At 40.2% G+C, this 21962-nt stretch overlaps 1 protein-coding gene across 10 annotated transcripts in view; it reads right to left on the bottom strand.

Moving 5' to 3' along the window:
* znf385b (zinc finger protein 385B) overlaps positions 1–21962 on the bottom strand; it is a 520848-nt gene that overhangs the window by 150924 nt on the left and 347962 nt on the right. For all 10 annotated transcript variants that reach the window (XM_060928955.1, XM_060928957.1, XM_060928953.1 and 7 more), the window contains one exon: positions 19432–19574. In XM_060928955.1, coding sequence (XP_060784938.1) covers positions 19432–19574 — 143 coding nt within the window. The remainder of the gene's footprint in view (positions 1–19431; positions 19575–21962) is intronic.

The following is a 21962-nucleotide window of genomic DNA, read 5'->3' on the forward strand; positions in this document are numbered from 1 at the left end:
CAAAACATATGCCCACCCCTTCTAATGCACAACATGGGTCAAAAATGACCCGCATTCATTTTCCAGGTTATTTCATGCTGGCTGAGTTTTTCTTTGCTCTGTCTTTTGAAATCAATTTATTTTATGATTGAATATTCCAAGTATTCTTTAAATATCTTGTTTTTAATTACCACAAATCATTAATTTAATTTTTTTCTTTCCTACTTTATGAACAAAAATACTTTTTATATTCCTACACATGGGTCATCCAAGTGTGATTTAAAATTAAATGTCTTAATACTATAATAATAATTTGTTTCAAGTAATTACTTTAGCAGTGAATGGGGCCAGTTATTTATTTATTTATTAACTATGTCGTTAGCTAAGCCAACTACAATAAAATTAGCTAACTAAAGTAGAATATGTCGACAGCTCGGTAGCTAATAGTAATTACTGTAACTTTCTGACAAGTAATCTACTCACTCTCAAGGGAACCTAAACATCATCAATTTTTTTCTAAGGTAATGTTAGAACAATTGAAAAACATTACTTGCATGTATTAGATGGGCAAAGGGCGCTGTGCTGAGCTGTGGAATGTCTGACACAAGCGCAATTCACAGTTCCCACCAAACGCTGGAGTAAATGCATGCGGGTCGGTTCTGACCCATGCGTGTAAACTTGATGTAGAATTACAAAAGCTGTGCTTGTTCATAACTTAAGAAAGGAAAAATAAAAATGATGATTTGTGCTAAACAAAAACAAGATATTTACTGCATATTTGGAAAAGTAAATGACAAAATGACTTTATTTCAAAAGTATATGATAGAAACACTCAGCCACACATGAAATAACCTGGAAAATGAATGCAGGTCGTTTTTGACCCATGTTGTGCATTAGAAGGGTAGTGATACAAAAAGGGTTTTTATTCAAAAAGTAAGAAAGGAAAAAATAAAATAAGGATGTATGATGATCAAAAACAAGTTAATTGAGGAATACCTTGAATACTGAATGATGGAATTAACTTATTGCAAAGATATAGAAGATAAAAACTCAGCCGGGTCACTTTTGACCCATGTTTTGCATCAAAGGGTTAAAGGTCTCGGTCTCGTCCCGGAATCGATCGCATTTTAATAGGTCTTGTCTCGGTCTTGGACATGGAGGACTCGGGATTTTATTTCAAGACCACAGCTGCCTGTGTACTGTCCGATTAATTTGCTAAAATCGTTACTGTGACTGGATGCAAAATTTCCTGCTTCAAATGTAACCAATAACGTGACTCATTGTGAATTTGAAAATTTTCTTCCTGTTAACAACGGTCACCCCTCCCCCTCTGCTTCTCCTCTTTATACACCCTGGTCTGGTCTTGACTTGATCTCAACTCCTCAAATGCTCCTTTTCCACCAAAGCAGTTCCAGGGTTGGTTCGGGGCCAGTGCTTAGTTTGGAACCGGGTTTTCTGTTTCCACTGACAAAGAACTGGCTCTGGGGCCAGAAAAAACCGGTTCCAGGCTAGCACCAACTCTCTGCTGGGCCAGAGGAAAGAACCGCTTACGTCAGCGGGGGGGCGGAGTTGTTAAGACCAACAACAATAACAAGACCACGAAAGATCGCCATTTTTAAGCGATGAGAAGCAGCAGCTGTACAAACGTGAACATAGCAAATTCCTCAGTGTTGAATTAACACTCTCAGAGTTAATTTGTGTCCAAGTGGACCTATATAAACACAGTAGGGTGTTAAATCAACACTCTGGGTGTTAATTCAACACTGGGGATTTTGCTGTGAAGTCATCCATTATTATTATTGTTGTTGTTGTTGCTTCTTCCACGTTGTTTTTGCTTCGATATTTGCGCCAAGGTTTATGCAAAAGTAGCGACGTAACTGACGTATACAGCGACGTAATGACGTATACAACGATGTGACGACGTATACAACAACGTAACTGACGTATACAATGACGTAATGACGTGTCTTCTCTTAGCACCGTGAGCGATGGAAAAGCAAACTGGTTCTCAGCTGGCTCGCAAGTTGAACGAGTTGTGAACCAGCACTGGCCCTGAACCAGCCCTGGAACTGATTTGGTGGAAAAGGGGTATAAGTCTTGGTCTTGTCTTGGTCTCAATACATTCTGGTCTCGGTCATGACTTGGTGGTTCTGACTACACCGCTAGTGCGTAGTATAAAAATAGATACATTTTGTTGCGCTATACCTCCAGTTCTCTTTGCAGAACAGACAAACTTCGCTGCCTTCATCTCCACAACCAATCCTTCCTCCATATTTTTCCGCTTATTTCTTTTTGTTCTAAATAGTGGTAAAATGGAGCCAGATGTTCACCTCTTTTCTCGTGTCTTATTTTGCCTAATTTCATTTCGAAGCATCTGTCAAATTAAAAACACATGAATCAGTTGTTTTCTCTTTGGCTGATTTTTAAAAAATTCAGGAAACATTTGAAAGGAAATAGCCCATCCAGATGTGATGAACCTCAGCTGTCACTCAAAATCAGAGTGATGGAGAGAGGGGAAGGAAGAGTTAGGAATGTTACTGTCCAGGGATTTTCAATTTAAAGAGCCACATCCTGCGTGTTCAGGTGAACACAAACACAAGTGACGTCATCAACGACTTTGTGGACACTCGAGCAAGAGAGACAGGTCAGGAGGAGAAGTATCTTCGAGAAAAGGACATAAGTTGGGATGGAAAATGAGAGGATACATTAAAAAATGTTAAATATGTCCAGATAAAATGAATATCCGCTGAACGATAATGAGACGTGAACCAGAATCAGCCTTATCCCAGTGCAAAAGGGTGGAGTTCTATGGAGTTCCTGATATCACTACAAGTTTCAAAATTTTTCAGAGCAAAGGGTAGAACGTGAAGGCTAACCGTTGCTTCCTCGAAGGCATGGGAACCCAAACAACCATATATACATTTTTTAATTCCTGCTTATGCTGCATCACACAGTAGCATAACAAACACTCAGATAAAAGCACCATCAGCCCTCTTCTACATACATGAAGTCAGAGACACCCATGATTGGCTAGTATCACTGTGATTGAGAGGGGAAATAGGGTAAGCCCCTCCCACCCAGATAGCACGGCCAGGTTTGCTTTTTTGGAACTCTGGTGAAAAACAGTTGTGGCATCATTGGGATTTGAACTCACGGTCTTCAGACAAATTCAAAAATTATGCATGCTTCTTTCGGTGACCATTTCTTTTGTTCATTTTAGAACTTTTGGCCAGCCACAATTATGAAAAGTTACCACAGAAGAATGAATGAACTTTTAACCATGTTGGTGTTTTGCGCATATTTCTCCTTTCCTGCTGCTCACTCGACAGAAATTAGCTATTTAAGAAAAGTCCTGTTCCTTTCGTATCACGTTCACTGAAGTACAATGAATTTCTGACTTTTGCAGCTGGAGAGAGTATGAGATACTGGTGGTGCAGTGGTGAGCACCGTTGCCTCACAGCAAGAAGGTTCTGGGTTTGAACCCCACAGCCGATGGGGGCCTTTCTGTGTGGAGTTCTCCCCTTGTCTCCCCATGTTTAGGTTTCCTCCGGGTGCTCCAGTTTCCTCCACGGTTCAAAGACATGCAGATTCGGTAAAATACCACTGTGGCGACCCCTAATGGGAGCAGCTGAACAAAGAAGAAGAACAAGAACAGAATATGAAACGCTTGAACGGTTTCAAATCATATTTGTGTTTTGAGGATATCTTCAAAAACAGTGTTAGTGGAGACAGGAATATTTTCAAAACTAACCAAGGACATGTGGGCGGGGCCTTTGTTCTCAGTTACTACGTATTCGGTTCTTTTATTAAAACCTTCACGCGCTTGTTTCCAGTTTCTGTCCACAGCCCTGTTTGAGATATCACCCTTTCGTGGCAGGAGACGGCAGCCGTGTCTCGTGAGAACAAGTCTGGCATGCAAGACTAAATTTAAACAGTCTCTCACATTCGTGGTTGCTTCAGATTAGACACTTCAAATACAGAACGAGTCAGTAAAGGCTTTACAGACCACACAAGAGATTTAATGCATTTCCACTGACATGGCGGCTGATGCAATGCCTTTTCTAAAACCGTTCTCCACTTGTCTGAAACACTTGACGCTTTGAACAGATTCACAAGTTATAAAGACGTCTAAAAGGAAAGAATCTTAGTATTGTCAGATTTTATCTCTTATTCAGTCTATACACAGACAGATACTCGAAAACACTGAAATACTAATGTTACACAATAACAGTGTCTCAGAATAGCCCCAGAAGTCGACTGCTTGCCAATAACAGCAACACTAACATTTTTTTTTTATTATTAAAGCAAGACGGCCTTTTGATTTCAGAAAATTGGTGAAATTTAGTTCCCTCTGAAATGTGGTCATTGTGATATTTGTTTATTTCTGTAATAGCTTTAAAGAATTGAATTTGAATTTATTTTTTGAATTGAATTTGAATTGAATTTTTTTTTTGAATTTATTTTTTATTTCGAACATGTATAAAAAATGCATGTAACTATTTGTACATACGAAAGAAAGAAAACAAGAAAGTGACAAAAAATTAATAAATAAAATACATAAAGAGCTGGGCGGCACGGTGGTGTAGTGGTTAGCGCTGTCGCCTCACAGCAAGAAGGTCCTGGGTTCGAGCCCCGTGGCCGGCGAGGGCCTTTCTGTGCGGAGTTTGCATGTTCTCCCCGTGTCCGCGTGGGTTTCCTCCGGGTGCTCCGGTTTCCCCCACAGTCCAAAGACATGCAGGTTAGGTTAACTGGTGACTCTAAATTGAGCGTAGGTGTGAATGTGAGTGTGAATGGTTGTCTGTGTCTATGTGTCAGCCCTGTGATGACCTGGCGACTTGTCCAGGGTGAACCCCGCCTTTCACCCGTAGTCAGCTGGGATAGGCTCCAGCTTGCCTGCGACCCTGTAGAAGGATAAAGCGGCTAGAGATGATGAGATGAGATGAGATGAGATGAGACATAAAGAGCTAAGACATTACAATACACCGCACATTGTTCGAAAGAGGAGTGGGAAGAAGTACAATACTTTTTTTAATTTCCCACCCCTTTTTAACTACCCCGAAATCCAAACTTCATTAATACACCTATAGAAATATATACCATATATACACTTCATAAAATCTATATAAATATTTAATTACAAAAATAAATATATACTATATTCCATATATACACTTCACAAATATCTATATAAATATATAATTACAAAAATATATATATACTATATACCATATATACACTTCATAAATATCTATATAAATATATAATTACAAAAATATATATATACTACATACCTATCCCTGTAAATATGAATATATAAACTATCCCCATAAATAAATATATACCATATACTTAGTTCTAATATAACAATCTAATATAATAATAATTATTATATAATATATTATATTATAATAATTATAATAAGTTCTAATATAACAAAGAAAAAAAATTAAGAAAGCATAATGAAGGCTGCTGGGTTTTGGTGTAAAATGAAGAAGTGAGTGTGACAGTCAAAGTGTCCAGAAGAACTGTGGCTGGTTCTGTAAGATGCTCAGGAAAACCTACAGATCATTTCCGTATAAAACTGACCTCACTGGACCTCAGACGTTTTTTGGTGTGCTTTTTTTAAAGTGCCATTCCACCACTGGATGTATTCTTTGGCATAAGATACAATATATTTTATGACAACATGACTAGACAGAGAAATCTTTTAGCTTCAAAATGATATATCAAACATAATTTTTTGACAACGACAAGTATATTAATTTTGCGACCAAAGTCACCTACCCTTTTAATTTCCGCGCGGTAGTGAAACGTGATGTCATCGGCAGGTTCCCCTTCTTGTGTACCACGTCACGTGTGACGTGGCACAGATTATCAGCAATGGCGGATAGAACGCGATCGTCAGCTTCGGAAAAGAAGCGAAGGAAAATAGCAAGTGATGCCCAAAGGAGACGGTCGATGGTGAATATCGGCACAGCAATCGACAAGTGGAAATCGCGTTCTATCCGCCATTGCTGATAATCTGTGCCACGTCACACGTGACGTGGTACACAAGAAGGGGAACCTGCCGATGACATCACGTTTCACTACTGCGCGGAAATTAAAAGGGTAGGTGACTTTGGTCGCAAAATTAATATATTTGTCATTGTCAAAAAATTATGTTTGATATATCATTTTGAAGCTAAAAGATTTCTCTGTCTAGTCATGTTGTCATAAAATATATTGTATTTTATGCCAAAGAATACATCCAATGGTGGAATGGCACTTTAAGCAAAGGATCGTCTCACACCAAATACTGACTTTGTTTCATTTATTACGGCTCACTGATTACTGTTTATAGCATTTTTTTCATGTTGAAACATTTCATTTCATTATTTTTAAGCCATTTTTGTTCGACAGCATTTCTTAAATGTGCCTGAGACTTTTGCACAGGACTGTATATCTTATATTTTCCTAAAAAAAAAAGCCTTAACCTGATTGTGTGCATAATGTGCACGAAAGGGTTAATATAAACCTGTGCTTTGAATTATACACAGCATTGCTGTCTCTCCGTCTGAGCGTTTTACTCTGATAGCAGCAGAACCTGGTGCGAGTGATCCATGACCTTGGCTATGAGTGATCTCCAAGTTGAGCTTGCTCTTTTCCTGATGGGATTGATTCTAAGCACAGAGAAAGACCGAGATAAAAAAAGAAACTGCAGGTGCACTGCAATCACCTTCACTTCATCTCCCATCACAGCGCTCTGCTCATCCACAAAATCATCAGCGACCTGATGAGCGTCAGAGCTTAGCGCACCCCCTCTCCACCCTCCTGCTCCTGACTCGCACAACTACGCTCGATAGGTTCTAGGAAGAATGAAAGAAGAAGAAAAAGAGTTTTTTTTTCCTGAGCTCATCTCGACCGTGTGTGCCCTTAATCCCTCACTTTAAGTGCATTTTCGAGCAGATGACTGAGTTCAGATCAACACTCAAGAGTTCAAGCTCTTTGGGATTTGAACCTACAACCTTCTTCCACTGATGCAAGAGTCATCAGGGAAATATGAATATGTTGCAAAATTAAACACTTTCATCATTCCTAAGAACTTGAAGCCAGAGACAGGACCTTGTTTTTACTCCTAACTTTGCATTTTTTACCCCTCCTCAGCCTGTCAAATATAAAATAGAGCACAAGTCAAAAGTTTGGATACACCTTACAATTCAGTGGTTTCTCTTTATTTTTATGAATTAAAAGTCACTTCATGTCATTTCTCTTTCCTCAGTTGAGCGGTTCTTGATATAATACTGTATGGATTACTGTAGCTGTGGTGTGGAACAGAGACATTTACTGTATTTTTATTATTTACTGTTTGGGTGTTCAAACTTTTGACTGGAACAGTATGTGTGACAAAGGCTTCTTCTTACAGCATATAAACACACAATTACACAGTTCTTTCTGTAAATATTTTCTTATTTTTCTTGTACTTTCTCTCAACTCTTCTTATGTGCTTGGTGAAGCACTGCAACCCAGAACACTTATTTATTCCCTTTGGAATGAAACAGAACCTGATGAATGAGATTACAGGTACATCAGAGTTTAGCAACATTGGCTCATTCGGTCTGGACAGTCCCAGTGGCTATACCAGTCCCAGTGGCTATACCAGTCCCTATACCAGTCCCAGTGGCTATACCAGTCCCAGTGGCTATACCAGTCCCTATACCAGTCCCAGTGGCTATACCAGTCCCAGTGGCTATACCAGTCCCTATACCAGTCCCAGTGGCTATACCAGTCCCAATGGCTATACCAGTCCCTATACCAGTCCCAGTGGCTATACCAGTCCCAATGGCTATACCAGTCCCTATACCAGTCCCAGTGGCTATACCAGTCCCAGTGGCTATACCAGTCCCCATACCAGTCCCAATGGCTATACCAGTCCCTATACCAGTCCCAGTGGCTATACCAGTCCCCATACCAGTCCCAGTGGCTATACCAGTCCCCATACCAGTCCCAATGGCTATACCAGTCCCTATACCAGTCCCAATGGCTATACCAGTCCCTATACCAGTCCCAATGGCTATACCAGTCCCTATACCAGTCCCAGTGGCTATACCAGTCCCAGTGGCTATACCAGTCCCCATACCAGTCCCAGTGGCTATACCAGTCCCCATACCAGTCCCAGTGGCTATACCAGTCCCTATACCAGTCCCAGTGGCTATACCAGTCCCTATACCAGTCCCAGTCCCTATACCAGTCCCTATACCAGTCCCACACTGCAAAAAATGATCTCTTGTTGAGATAAAATATCTTTAATATGGGTGAATTTATCTATTATTTCTTATTAGAAGTTTACTAGAACTCAAATATAAGATTTTTTAGCTTACTCTGAGACGCTTTTACTAATTTCAAGCCTTAAATTGTCTTATTCTATTGGCAGATAATTTTGCTTCTTTCTAGAATTGAATGCTTAAAATGAGCAAAATAGAATGGATGGATGGATAGACAGACAGATTGGCAGACGGGTAGCTAGATAGACAGATGGGTAGATAGACAGTACCGGTTGAAAGTTTGAATGCACTCTGTCTGTCTATCCATCCATCCATCTATCTGTCTGTCTGACTGCCAGCCTACCTGAATCTTTTTGCCTGTCTGTCTGTCTATCTATCTCTGTCTCTATCTGTCCGTATGTCTTTACATATCTATCAATATCTGTCTCTCTACCTGTATCCGTCTATCTACCCATCCGTCTATCTGTCTATAGCTGTCTATCTACCTGTATCTATCCATATTTGTCTATCATATCTATCCATCTACCCACCCATCTGTCTACCTATTTATCTATAGCTGTCTGTCTACCTGTATCTATCCATCTATCTATCCAGCTTTCTCTGTATCTATGCACCCATCTGTCTGTCAATCTCTCCATCTACCCATCTATCCATCCATTCATCTACCCATCTGTCTATCCATCACCATCTGTTATTTTATCCATCCATCTATTAACTAAATCACTGATGGTCAGACCTGCAGAACTGTTTAGCACAACACTCGTTCATTCTTCAGTTTCTCTGTCTGTTTCACAAACTATGTTGCCCAGTACTTTCGAAAAAAAAAAGACATGAAGATAAACTCTGTGTGAAAGTCTAGCATTAAAGCTATAAACCACGGCGTGAACCTAAACAGTGAACATGTTTTCTCAAAGGATTTTACACAACGTGCAGTTTTCATGCATCTGAGGATGAGGGGAAAAAAGCAGCTCAGCATATTTCCACACATTTCAATCCATCCTTAGAATTAAAAATAAGACTGAAACTAAAATTTATGACAAATAAATAAATAAAATGTGAGGCACAAATGAAAACTGAACTAAATTTCACATTTGAAAATAATCTGAAAATGAAAAACAGATTTAACCAAATCAAAACATAATAACGTAATGACACGGCTGCGGCCTGATGTTTAGAAGAGAAACAAATAGACGTTGACGTTTGCCATTGAGACGCTCGGTAAATTCCTACAATTGAGACACATCTCTGCCGAATCCATCTGTTCCTCAAAGCCTTGTTAAAGACGACGGTGATTAACTTCAGGAGGGCGTGTAATTATGTTCGTTTCGCCGCGGCGTGATTGCAGCTTGGAGCTGCACTTGATTTGAGCTGACAGTTACGCAGCAATTATGATTTTCTCCGATGTTTTTTCTTTTGCTCGGGAAGTGGACCTGGATGGCATGGAGTGTGAGACACACTGAGAGCACTAACTGCTGAAAAAGTGTCACAGTTAGTCACCATCACACTGATGCACAGAACAGAGACGCAGAAAGGCAGTAATGGACACAGAGGGAATAAGAAGATGACAGGGAGAGAGCAGGACTTCAAAAAGGCCTTTATTGGTTTGCTGAAATTGCGCAATGTTGTGTAACAGCTAACACGCCGAGTCGATTACCGACTCCATCAAAATGCCAAAATCCATCTTGGCACATCCGGACGTGTCTTTAAAAGAGATACCGCTCTTCAGATTTTGTTCTCTTTTGCAGCTTTCCATAAATTTTCAAGCCAAATAAACAGCAGGTCCTAAAACTCAGGACCAAGTGATGAATCAGATGCTCAGTAAAATTCAGCTGACACCAAATTTCCACAGATTTTTCAAATGCACTGGAAATCATGCCAGCAAATAAATCACCCCTGGAACGGTCTACCGTATAACAACCTTCATGATTGTGAGGCGTCTTTGAACAAAAGCCAAACTGTGCCATGCTAATCAGCTGCTAATCTTTCCTTAATGAGGGCCATCTGAAACAAACTCAAACGCTTTTCACAACACCAGAACGTTGTTGGCGCTTAGCAAAAGCAAAGGTTTGATCAAACAAAATGGCAGATATGAGGAATTTTGTCGCATTTTTATCTACAACTGAATGGTAACGAGTTACCCTGGAACGCTTAACTACTAACGTTACGTTTATGGTTATTATCTCATCCGGCCGACAGGTGATGAGTTTATGCTGTCATGTGTTGTCTCTTGTCCGTCCACATTTCATGAAAATCGCTTCTTCTCTCTCAATTCTTCACCAATTTTTTCTTTCTTTTTGGCAGGAAGGTAGGTCTGCCTGGGGTGCATATGGCTTCTACCCAAATTTGCATAATTGCAATTAACAATGAAGATATGGAGTAATTAATCAATCCCTAACGAGCAGTTTCCACACAAATCGCTGCTTCTCTCTCAATTCTTCACCGATTTTGATTCTTTCTGGTATGAAGGTAGGGGAACCTAGGCTGCATATAACTTCTACCCAGATTTGCTTCATTACAATTATTAATGAAGTTATGGACTAATTAAGCCTTAATGAGCAGTTCAACAAAAATCGCTTCTTCTCGGTCAATTCCTCTCCGTTTTGGATTCTTTCTGGTAAATAGGTCGGGATTCCTAGGGTGGATATCGCTTCTATATAGAGCTTGTATATAGAGCTTACAACATTTATTGTGCAAGGTGGCCCACTTTAGATCGTTCCTTCTGGACTAGACGGGGCCGGAGTGAGCTACACCGTCACTGACCGTCTGGTTTATATTTTTTGGGGGGGGCTTTTTTCACCTTTATTATTATTGGATAGGACAGTGTAGAGACAGGAAATGAGCGGGAGAGAGAGACGGGGAGGGATCGGGAAATGACCTCGGGCCGGAATCGAACCCGGGTCCCCGGATTTATGGGATGGCGCCTTATCCACCTGAGCCATGATGCCCCCCATCTGGTTTATATTAATATATTGTAGGCCCAGGTTGGGCGCCGTGCTAGGCCCATGTGGGGTGCGGCGTTTGACCTGGGTGTAAGACAGGCTAACTATATTTTATTGTAATTTATTTCCTCTCATGTGCGTGTGAGCATATTCAATATAACACACGCACTATAAGATAATAATAATAATAATAATTATTATTATTATTATTATAAATAACACAATTTGAACTCTGTTCTGTTTCATATCGCTGTTGCATGTTAACACTTTTGGCGAGAGTCATCAACTCTGAACAGATGAGATTTTTTTTGGATTTGATGCCAGCAGAATAAACACGCACTTCAAGCGTTCACCTTTCAAACATTTTTATTTTAAACAAATCATGCTTTGTCAGTTTGTTAATCAGACCAGACGGAGTAAACAAAATAAAAAATCTATGAACATCTGTTAACACTCTGTAGACCTGTAGCTAGGCTGTGGTCTGATAAGCTGCCTTCAGCTAAATAATTTATGATCTATCTGTTCAAGAAGCAATGATGTCGAAGTTTACAAAACTGTAATGCAGCCATGGTTTTATTTATTTATTTAGGGTTTTTTTTTTTTTTTTGGGTTAGCTGGAATACATTCCTGAGTCCACACCCCTGACATTGATAACGGTACAAGTGGACTGTTTCAGATCGCGTTCATCTCATCACAGAGCTAAATTCCCACCAATTCCCAACCATCACACATCACTCCATTTGGATATTTCCATTTTAAAGAGCCTCCTGACCCAAATTCAACATATTCCCCTCCCTCCCTCTACAAAGGCCCTGTAAGCACCTCACTGTTCCATGCGTCACGTATCCGGAGTCCATCCTGACAAGATTTTAACACTTATAGTCACACTTATGGTCAGACATATCGATCTATTTGAACCGAACCTTTCAGTGGGCCTCTTTTTTTCTTGACTTGTTTTATGAACAAAAATGGTTTCCACATTGCAATTTGGACGACAGTCACTCCCATACCTCTTGGTCATGCCCAAAAATCCAAACATTTTTGGGGAAATACATGTCCAACTTGAAGAAATAATATTAAAATATATTTATTTAGGATTGCCCAATTATGCACATAATTCACAATCTCAAACTGCCACCATGAACATCTTTTCAACAGGGTCCTCATACAGTCACACACTCTCATTACCAGGCATACACAGTAAATGAAAACTCAAACAATTCAGAATGCAAGTCAAAGTATGACAACATAAAATAAACTAAAAGGATTTAAACACAATATTGAAATGTTTCTATTGCCTGGTAGGTCACAGACCTGGTCAAAAAGTACTGTAGTGACGGGACAGTCAGAGTCATATAGTTGGTTGTACATTAAGAAATAAAATACTGGATGCAGAGCAATTTGTACTCTTTAAAAGTTTTACAATTCTGAATTGGTGAAGGCAGACTATTGAACAAAACTGCACCATCAGAGCAGAAAAGGTTTTTTACAATACTACTGTGAACTCCCGGCACAAACAAACCTGAAAGATCTTGGGATATGAAATTCTTAAAGTGCATATTCTGGACCAATTTCTTTTTTTTTTTTATATGAAAGTATGTCCCTTTACACACTCATCCAGAAGGGTAATTTTGCACAAGGCCATCTGTCTACAGCAGAAAAAAATAAAATAACAAAACGCATCTGGAAAAATCCCAAGGGAGTCTGGAGCCAGAATCGTGACGTCACCTGCGGAAGCGCCAGCAGGCTGCGAGAGCTTTGCACGGTTTCAGTGCACAGCCTGTGTAGACCAAGCGCTCCCATTTCTCTCTCATTGTCCGGTCTTTTGGGAAACGATGAGTACTAATCCCATCATGATTGGCACCCTCCTACGATACATCTGTTAACCATTTTAATAATTACGCGATAACGTTGAAGAAATTTGCAGAAAACCACCAGGTCGTTTTCTTATAAACAAACCGGCGCTGACGTAGGATTCAGAGGGAGGCGTCCCGCACGTGACGTCATGAAAATTAATGTTTCCCAGGAAATCCAAATGCCAAGTTTTTTCAGAGGCGGACCAATTCACCTCAAATGGCTTGATTTCAACTGAATTTTTCTGGTATTGCGCAAGGTAAAAAAATTGCACAAAATGCAGAATGTGACAGATATTTGACCAAAGTTTGATATAAAATCGGAGAATTACATTGATCTTGCTCCTGAATTTACCCGTGATATGCACTTTAATGATGTTAAGGTCTTGTACTTTTGAGTTTTAAAAGATGATGTGATTAAAAAAAAAATGACAAAGAATTGGTATAAAGTCGAATCCCCAAGTCTCAATCAATGGATGGACAGAGTGAAAGAAATCGATGCAATGGAGGAGATGACATTCCACCCGAGGTCCAGAGGAGTGAGCTTTCCCAGAAAATGGGAGAAATGGACTGGCTATACCAAAGGGGTAGAGGATGCTACCTGAACATGGGATACGATAGATAATTAAGGACACTCATCATGATGGATCACAACAACACAAACTGCGGTGCCCGCACATTGTTTTTCTTTGTCAGTCTGTTATTGCTCACTTGTTCCATTTTATATTGAAAATCCTAAATAAAAAGTTATCAAAAAAAAGAAAGAAAATGGTTTCCACATCACGAATCATGTTTTTTCCCCCTCCTTTTTAACCAGTTTTACGCTGTATTCGACCCACCTTGGAAGCAGGAATTCAGTGCTTGGGATGACGTCGTTTCTGACTCTGCATTTGAAGTGTAGAAAAAGCCAAGGTCATGTCCATGTCTGTCTTATGTTAGCAACAAACTAGCAAGCTAACTGTACGGTACACATTACAAAGGCGTGGCTGTGGAAGAAGAGGGTGTGTCCCTTCTGTCCCCAGTAGAGAGAGAGAGAGAGAGAGAGAGAATGTGTGGAGAATTTTGAAATGCAAAAATAAGACCTGTTTACAGGAAGAACGGGACAAAATAACACCTGAAACACTTCATCACTTGGTGTCTTCAGTCCATAAACATCGTTTAAGTGTTGGGAGAAGGAACGGCAACATTATAAAGCGGGAAATGATTTACTGTCCCAACTTTTTTTGAAATGTGTCGTAAGAATCAAAAAACAATAAAAACAATAAAGTCCTGAGGTAAACCGTCAAATAATGTGCTGTTGTATTGTTTCGAGTGCAATACAGCTCACGGATTATTTACAAATCATTGTTTTAATTTCAATTTCAACATACCGTCCAAACTTTTTCTGATTTGGGGTTGTATGTCTTGCGTGCATTTACACTTTTGCATAAAAAGAAGGAAAGAGATGCATCTGGAGATGGACAGACACAGGAAGAGAGAGAGAGAGAGAGAGACAGAGACAGTAAAACACTGACACAGGAAAAGCCAGAGAGAGACAGGAGGACAAGGAACAAAACAGACCCAGGAAGAGACGAGAGGAGAGAGACAGCTGATGGGTTGGAGAGTTGAAGAAAACTCTAACAGTGTAGATGTGACTTTTATCCCTGCTAGATGAGATGGAGCTCTCGGTCATGGCTCCTGCTCCGACCAGATAAAAAGCTCCAATCGATTTTACAGCCTCTCAATCCCCAGGCATCGACAGCATGGGCTCAATCTGTGCCTGAAGGGCGTCACTGCTCAGCTTCCAACTCTCACACACACCATCTCCAGAAGAATCCCAGTGCAAGCCTCCAGCAGCTCCACGCTGCACAGCATGCTGTTTTCTCAGGGTTTGATGTGAGGGAACACACAGAGACGACATCCTGCCGCTTTTACACAGACCGACCCCTCAGGATTCATGTCTGGACTATGCAAAATCACAACGATCGAGATTTACACGCCTTTATTATTTTTCATGTCAAAACAATAACGTGAGCATCTGCGTAAAGCAAAAGGAGGGGATGATGGAGAAACCAGGGCTGTCAGATAAATAAACAAACAGAGGGTCAGAGGCGGAGAATGAGAGGAAAGAAGCGAGAGACACAAACAGAAAGAGCGAGAGTAAGAAAAGAAAGGAGAGAGAGTGAGAGAGTCAGGGGAGCACAATGATCAGAGAGAGAGAGACAGCTTGGATACAGGAAGAGATAGCAGACATGTAAATAAAATCAGAATGCAATGATCTGCAAATCCTTTTCAACCCACAGTATATTTCAATTAAATACAGTACAAAGACAAGATATTTAATGTCCAAACTGATAAACTTTATTATTTTTTGTAAATATATACCAGTTCTGAATTTGGAGCCTGCAACACGTTCCAAAAAAGTTGGGACAGGAGCAACAAAAGACTGGGAAAGTTGTGGAAGCTCAAAAAACACCTGTGTGGAACGCTCTACAGGTAAACAGGTTAACTGGTAATTGGAAAGGATCACTCGTTCACAAGGATGAGCGAGGCTCACCAGCTGGTGAAAAAAGGCATGGGAAAGCAGTCCAACAGTTTAAGAACAACCGTTCTCCAAGTACAATTGCAAGGAATTTAGAGATTTCACCATCGAGAAGCTGTAACATCATCAAAAGATTCACAAAACCCAGAGCACGTAAGGAGCAAGACTAAAAACTAACACTGGACACTCGTGACTTTTGATCCCTCAGGTGGCACTGCATTAAAAACTGATTTGACTGTATAAAGAATATTTATTCTATCCACATTTATTGGATATGAGCAATCGCACACTCTGATTGGCTACTCTACTACTAGGCTATCAGCTAATATACCATGAGTAGAGAAAAATAAAATGGCGGCGCGTGTTACTGAACCAACCGAGGACAAAATAAAAACTCTAATCGAAAACAAAACCCCAAAAATACAAAAAAAAGCAACAAAATATGGAATAAAAGTCTTTGTTGGTAAGAATGTATCTATTTTTTATTTTCAAGAATTATTATTATCGCATTTTTCACAAATTGCTCCTGTCCTTTCACCAGTTTGTTTACATTCTAAGCGGAAATGATTTTGTCGGATGTTTTGTATAAAGTTTGTATTTATTGAATTTGCAAAAACTAAAAATGCTCTGTTTCTCAAAATCCAGTGAATGTGGATAGAATAAAACAGTTATTCCACTCAATCTCATCATACATGGATTATAGACAACTCGGTGCTACGCGCCTCGTTGACGATCAGCTCATGTACGACTCGATTCCATGGAATAACTGTTAAATACTACATGAGCTCAGGAACACTTCGGAAAATTATCATCGTTAAACACAGTTTATCGCTGCATCTACCATACAAAGTGAAAGCCATAGAACAACATCATCTAGCGACACCACTGTATTCTCTGGGCCCGAGCTCATCTGAGGTGGTGTTTACATTAGACCGTATCCGTCTCGTTTTCGTTGCGGATGCACTGTCCGTTCACATTAAAACGCCGGGAAACGACTCCACAGGCGGAACAACTTGAATCCGCCAGGGCCCACGTATTCAACCCAGTACGTATCTGATCCGGTGCTGTGTAAACATTGAGATATGAGGAAACGCAGTGCTGAGCTCTAGCTGACGTCGCCATTGGACAACGTCACTGTGACATCCACGTTCCTGATTCGCTGGCATTGTTCATGCCACGTTGGTCATGTGACGCGACTGCTGAAAAACGGCGCGGACTTCACTTCCTGCTATTGTTTCCGCCTTGTATCACCTTTTTGTTTTTCATTAAAGAGTATAAAAGTATGAATATAATGCTTTGCTTTGTCATTCTCAATGTTGTTCATGGTAAGATGCAAATACTGCCCATTGTGTAGTTATGATTGTCTTTAGGCTTGCCATCCTTCCACTTGCAAGTGGTGAGTGACTTGCTCATGCCCGATATGCACTGGGATCACACACACAGCGGCTCAGTCCCGAATCACTGCTCGTGCGCTTCACTCGCGCGCTCTGTGAGCTGCGCAGGGCCGGAGTGTGCACCCTCCAGAGGGCACTCGCTGTTCAGGGCGGAGTGATTTGGAGCGCAGCCGCTGAGGAGGAAGCGCTGAGCCGCACTGACACATTTCAACTTACGTGCCGAATTAGTCATGTGATTAGTGTATCCATGTATTGGCGTTGCTGTGTGCACGCGAATCGTGTATTGGCGTTGCTGTGTGCACGCGAATCGTTTTAAAAACGTTAATCTGATGATCCGCTGATACGGTCTAATGTAAACACCACCTGAGATACACTGATGCAAAGTGGAAAAGTGCGCTGAGGTCTGTTGAATCCACATTTCAAATTGCTTTTGGAAGTCATGGACGTTGTGTCCTCCAGGCTAAAGAGGAAAAGGGCCATCTTGATTGTTACCAGTTCAAAGTTAAAAAGCCATCATGGTTTGTGATGGTATGGGTGTGTTAGTGCCCATGGCATGCGTAACTTGCACATCTGTGAAGGCACCATTAATGCTGAAAGGTACAGACAGCAATTGGACTAACATGCTGCCATTCAGACAATGTCTTTTTCAGGGACGTCCCTGCTTATTCCAGCAAGACGATGCCAAGCCGCATTCTACACGTTACAACACTGTGGCTTTGCAGAAAGAGAGTGCAGATGCTAAACTGGCCGGCCTGCCTCCCACTGAAAATGTCTAGCACATGATGATGAAGCACAAAATACGGCAACGAAGACCCCGGAGTGTTGAGCAAGTCGTATATCAAACAAGAATGGGAAAGAACTTCACTTTCAAAACTTCAACAATTAGTGTCCTAAGTTCCCAAACGCTGACTTAAGGCCAACTTATGCTGACAACCCAGTCCTCGCAGATGGCGTCTGCATAGCCCTCCCACCTTCGCAGACGCTCTGCGCGCACCTCCCAAAAATTGTGACCACCGCAGACAGCGTCGCAGACAAGAGGGCTCTGATTGGTCCACTCTACATCCGCTGTACACGCACTTCCGCTTCCCTACTTTCCCGGTTTGGTTTGTTTTCACTACCGCCATTTTTAAAAACACGAGCGAAGATGGAGCAGCACGAAGAGCGGTTGATCGAGGAAGTGAGGAAGTACGTAAATCTATACGACTCCAGTTCTAGTCATTATAAGTAACCGGAGGATAAACACTCCACTAACCACACCCACCAACTACTCCGAGTGATTTCGTGACTTCACGCCCCCTTGCGTTGTGGCGGTGAATAACATCGCGCACGCCTATTACTCCCCGCTCAACGATAAATTACAACTGTCTGCGAAAAGCTATCTGCGAAAGCCTTGTCGCAAGAGCATGCAGAGGCCTTTAGTGTTATTACAAGAAAAGGTGATGTAACACAGTGGAAAGCACGCCCCTGTACCAACTGTTTTGGAACCTGTTGCAGGCATCAAATTCAGAAGGTGTGTATATTTACAAAAAACAATAAAGTTTATATCAGTTTGAACACAAAATATCTTGCCTTTGTATTGTATTCAATTGAATATCGGTCAAAAAGGATTTGCAAATCACTGCATTCTGTTTTCATTCCAGTTTTACGCAGCATCACAACTTTTTTGGAATCAGGGTCATACTGTGAAACCCATTTCAGAAACGTTTGTGAGAATAAAAGGAATACAATGCACCAGGATTTTTTGATTCTACTAGTGAACTGTATTTTCGTAATTAGAAGGCTGTTACTGAAGAAATTTACCAAAAAAATTTGATATTTTTGGATTTGCATCAGTATAAAATTGAACAAAAATCTAATAATCAACATTTAGGGAAATTTCCTCAGTAATATCTTTCTAATTAAGGATAAAAATGAACAATTTAAGATATGCAATTCTTCTAGAAACCGATATTTGTTGTTCTGAATATAGAAAGACATTTTTTGAGGAAAAACAGGTTTAAAAATACGATGCAGTTTGGTGTGCTTTCACACGAGTTAGTGCGGTTTACAAAGCTGATATCAGGAAAACAAGCTTTTCAGAGATATACACATGAAATGATTTTGATTGTGAAGTAGGCGGAAAAAGCAAAAAAAAAAACCTGTGAAATAACCATTTTTGGTTGAGTGTTGATCTTTTCATTATACATTTTAGAAGAGATGATGTTAGAGATGTACAGTAATTTAACCACTGACATTAACAATATTGTCATTTCTACCTGTACTGTCCGGCTTAAAAAATATTTTATGCTTTTTTTTTTAAATTTAGTAGCTAGCTAGCTAAACCTCTGGTTTCTGGGCAGCCAGATTTTTGCGCTCCAAACTCCAATTTCAGTGAATGAAAATACAATGTGTGTGTGTGTGTGTGTGTGTGTGTGAGAGAGAGAGAGAGAGAGATAGAGAGAGTGCACGCGAGAGAGAGAGAGAGAGAGAGAAGGAAATGAATACCGTGCTGAAATTGGCGAAGAGACCGACAGGCGATGATCCATCCACAGGAAATGACATAAACTGTTTCATGTCCAGTGAGGACTGCATCATCAGAGGAGGTGTACGCACAAGAGCTGGGAGTGTGTTACTATGGCACGAACTTCCTGGAAGAGACAGAGTGAGACACACAGGACATTAAAATAACTTTGCTCTGATCTGGACCAATGAGATGCTATGAGGCATTGGAACATCTCATCTCATTATCTCTAGCCGCTTTATCCTGTTCTACAGGGTCGCAGGCGAGCTGGATCCTATCCCAGCTGACTACGGGCGAAAGGCGGGGTTCACCCTGGACAAGTCGCCAGGTCATCACAGGGCTGCACATAGACACAGACAACCATTCACACTCACATTCACACCTACGCTCAATTTAGAGTCACCAGTTAACCTAACCTGCATGTCTTTGGACTGTGGGGGAAACCGGAGCACCCGGAGGAAACCCACGCGGACACGGGGAGAACATGCAAACTCCGCACAGAAAGGCCCTCGCCGGCCCCGGGGCTCGAACCCGGACCTTCTTGCTGTGAGGCGACAGCGCTAACCACTACACCACCGTGCTGCCGCACTAGAACATGTGTGTGTTAAATTACATAAAGTTAAAAAAAAACTGGAGAGAAGGAGCAATCAGTGGCAAACTGATGACTCTAGTGCCTACCATTTCGCACAAAAGCCATGTATGGAATTGTGCACCCGATCATGGTTCAGAAAGAATTCTTCAATGTGAACACAAACCTGGGATTACAAGCCCCGCCCTTAACCCCAAACAACTCAGATTCTGTCCTGACTGCTGACCAAGTGTGAAAACACTATAGAGGCTTTGCACCATCAAGTGACCCCTATAGCAACGGGAACAACGCCACCATGAGAGGAGGCAGATTGTAGTGCGTCGTTCAGATGAGTTAGTTGTTATTGATCGGTATGGGAAGGTTTTGCTGCGTTTTTAGATGTGCAAATTGTTCTGAACGAAGCAAAGACGTCAGATTTATTTTAATTTACCAAAAATAATTCATCATCAGGAGGAAAAAAAACTAGAGATATTTCTAAATGTAGAAGGAAAAAATGGCTCACGAACATTCGACGGTACTCGGTGTTGAACAGAGAGGTCAAAAACCCTATGGTATGCTCAGTTCATTTCCACGAAAGTAAGAATTAAAAAAAAAAAAATCATTACTGCAGCGAGGTGCTCATTCTTATCCAGTGAAGTCAACATGAGCGTAAGAGACAAAGTGCAGCGAGGTGCTCAAGCTCATATTCACTTCTTTGTATGAGAATGAGCACCTCGTTGCACTTTATGTTTGCGAGCCATTTTTTCCTTCTATGTTTAGAAATCTTTTTTTTTCCCTTGTTGGAGCCAGAATGTGTTATTATTATTTATGTTACAAATATGAAATATTTCAAACATTTTTGCATTTCTGTTTGCATAAAGCTTGGAATATATTATGATCTTGTTATGTATTTATGTTGTCTGAGCAGTGTGGAGGTGATTGCAGCACCTGTTCTGCTCGGCCTTAATTAAGCGTGGCATTTATGTTTTCCAGTCAGGTAGTCAGGTCTGCAGCCATACGGTTTTTGACTGCAGCAAGTGCAACTTTATTTTGGAATGTTCTCTGGAAAAGACATCGAATGGAATAATATCACATCATGCACCTCCATACTACACGGTAGGAACAATTCATGCTTGGGTTAATCTTCATCTTACAAGTCTCAATAAACACCAGCAAACAAACCACGAACTCAATGCAGATGTTTAAGTAAAGGCGCTTGAGTGTGTCAAACCATGGCTGGACTTTAAATCGTTCTTTTCCCCTGATGATGAATGAATGAATGAATGAATGAATGAATGAATTTATTTTTATTTCGAACATGTATAAAAAATGTATGTAACTATTTGTACATACAAAAGAAAGAAAACGAGAAATTGACAAAAAAATAAATAAAATAAAATAAAGAGCTAAGACATTACAAAACACCGCACACTGTTCGAAAAAGGAGTGGGAAGAAGTACAATACTTTTTTTAATTTCCCACCCCTTTTTAACTACCCCAAAATCCAAACTACATTAATACACCTATAGAAATATATACCATATATACACTTCATGAATATTTACATAAATATATAATTACAAAAATAAATATATAATACATACCATATACACTTCATAAATATCTATATAAATATTTAATTACAAAAATATATACTACATACCATATATACACTTTATATATTTATATAGATATTTATGATTACAAAAAAAAAAAATATATATATATATATATATATATATATGATTACAAATATATATATATATGGTCAAGTCAACTTTATTGTCAAATATGCTCTACATGCTCGACATACAGCACAGATGAAATTTCAGTCCTCTCTGACCCACGGTGCAAACAGGCAATGCAATAAATAAAAATAGAATAACTGAAATAAACAATATAAACACTCTAGATAAGAAATAGACATAGACTAAACACTCATACACA

This window comes from Neoarius graeffei, chromosome 9, assembly GCF_027579695.1.
Source record: "Neoarius graeffei isolate fNeoGra1 chromosome 9, fNeoGra1.pri, whole genome shotgun sequence".
NCBI classification, from domain to species: Eukaryota; Metazoa; Chordata; class Actinopteri; order Siluriformes; family Ariidae; genus Neoarius; species Neoarius graeffei.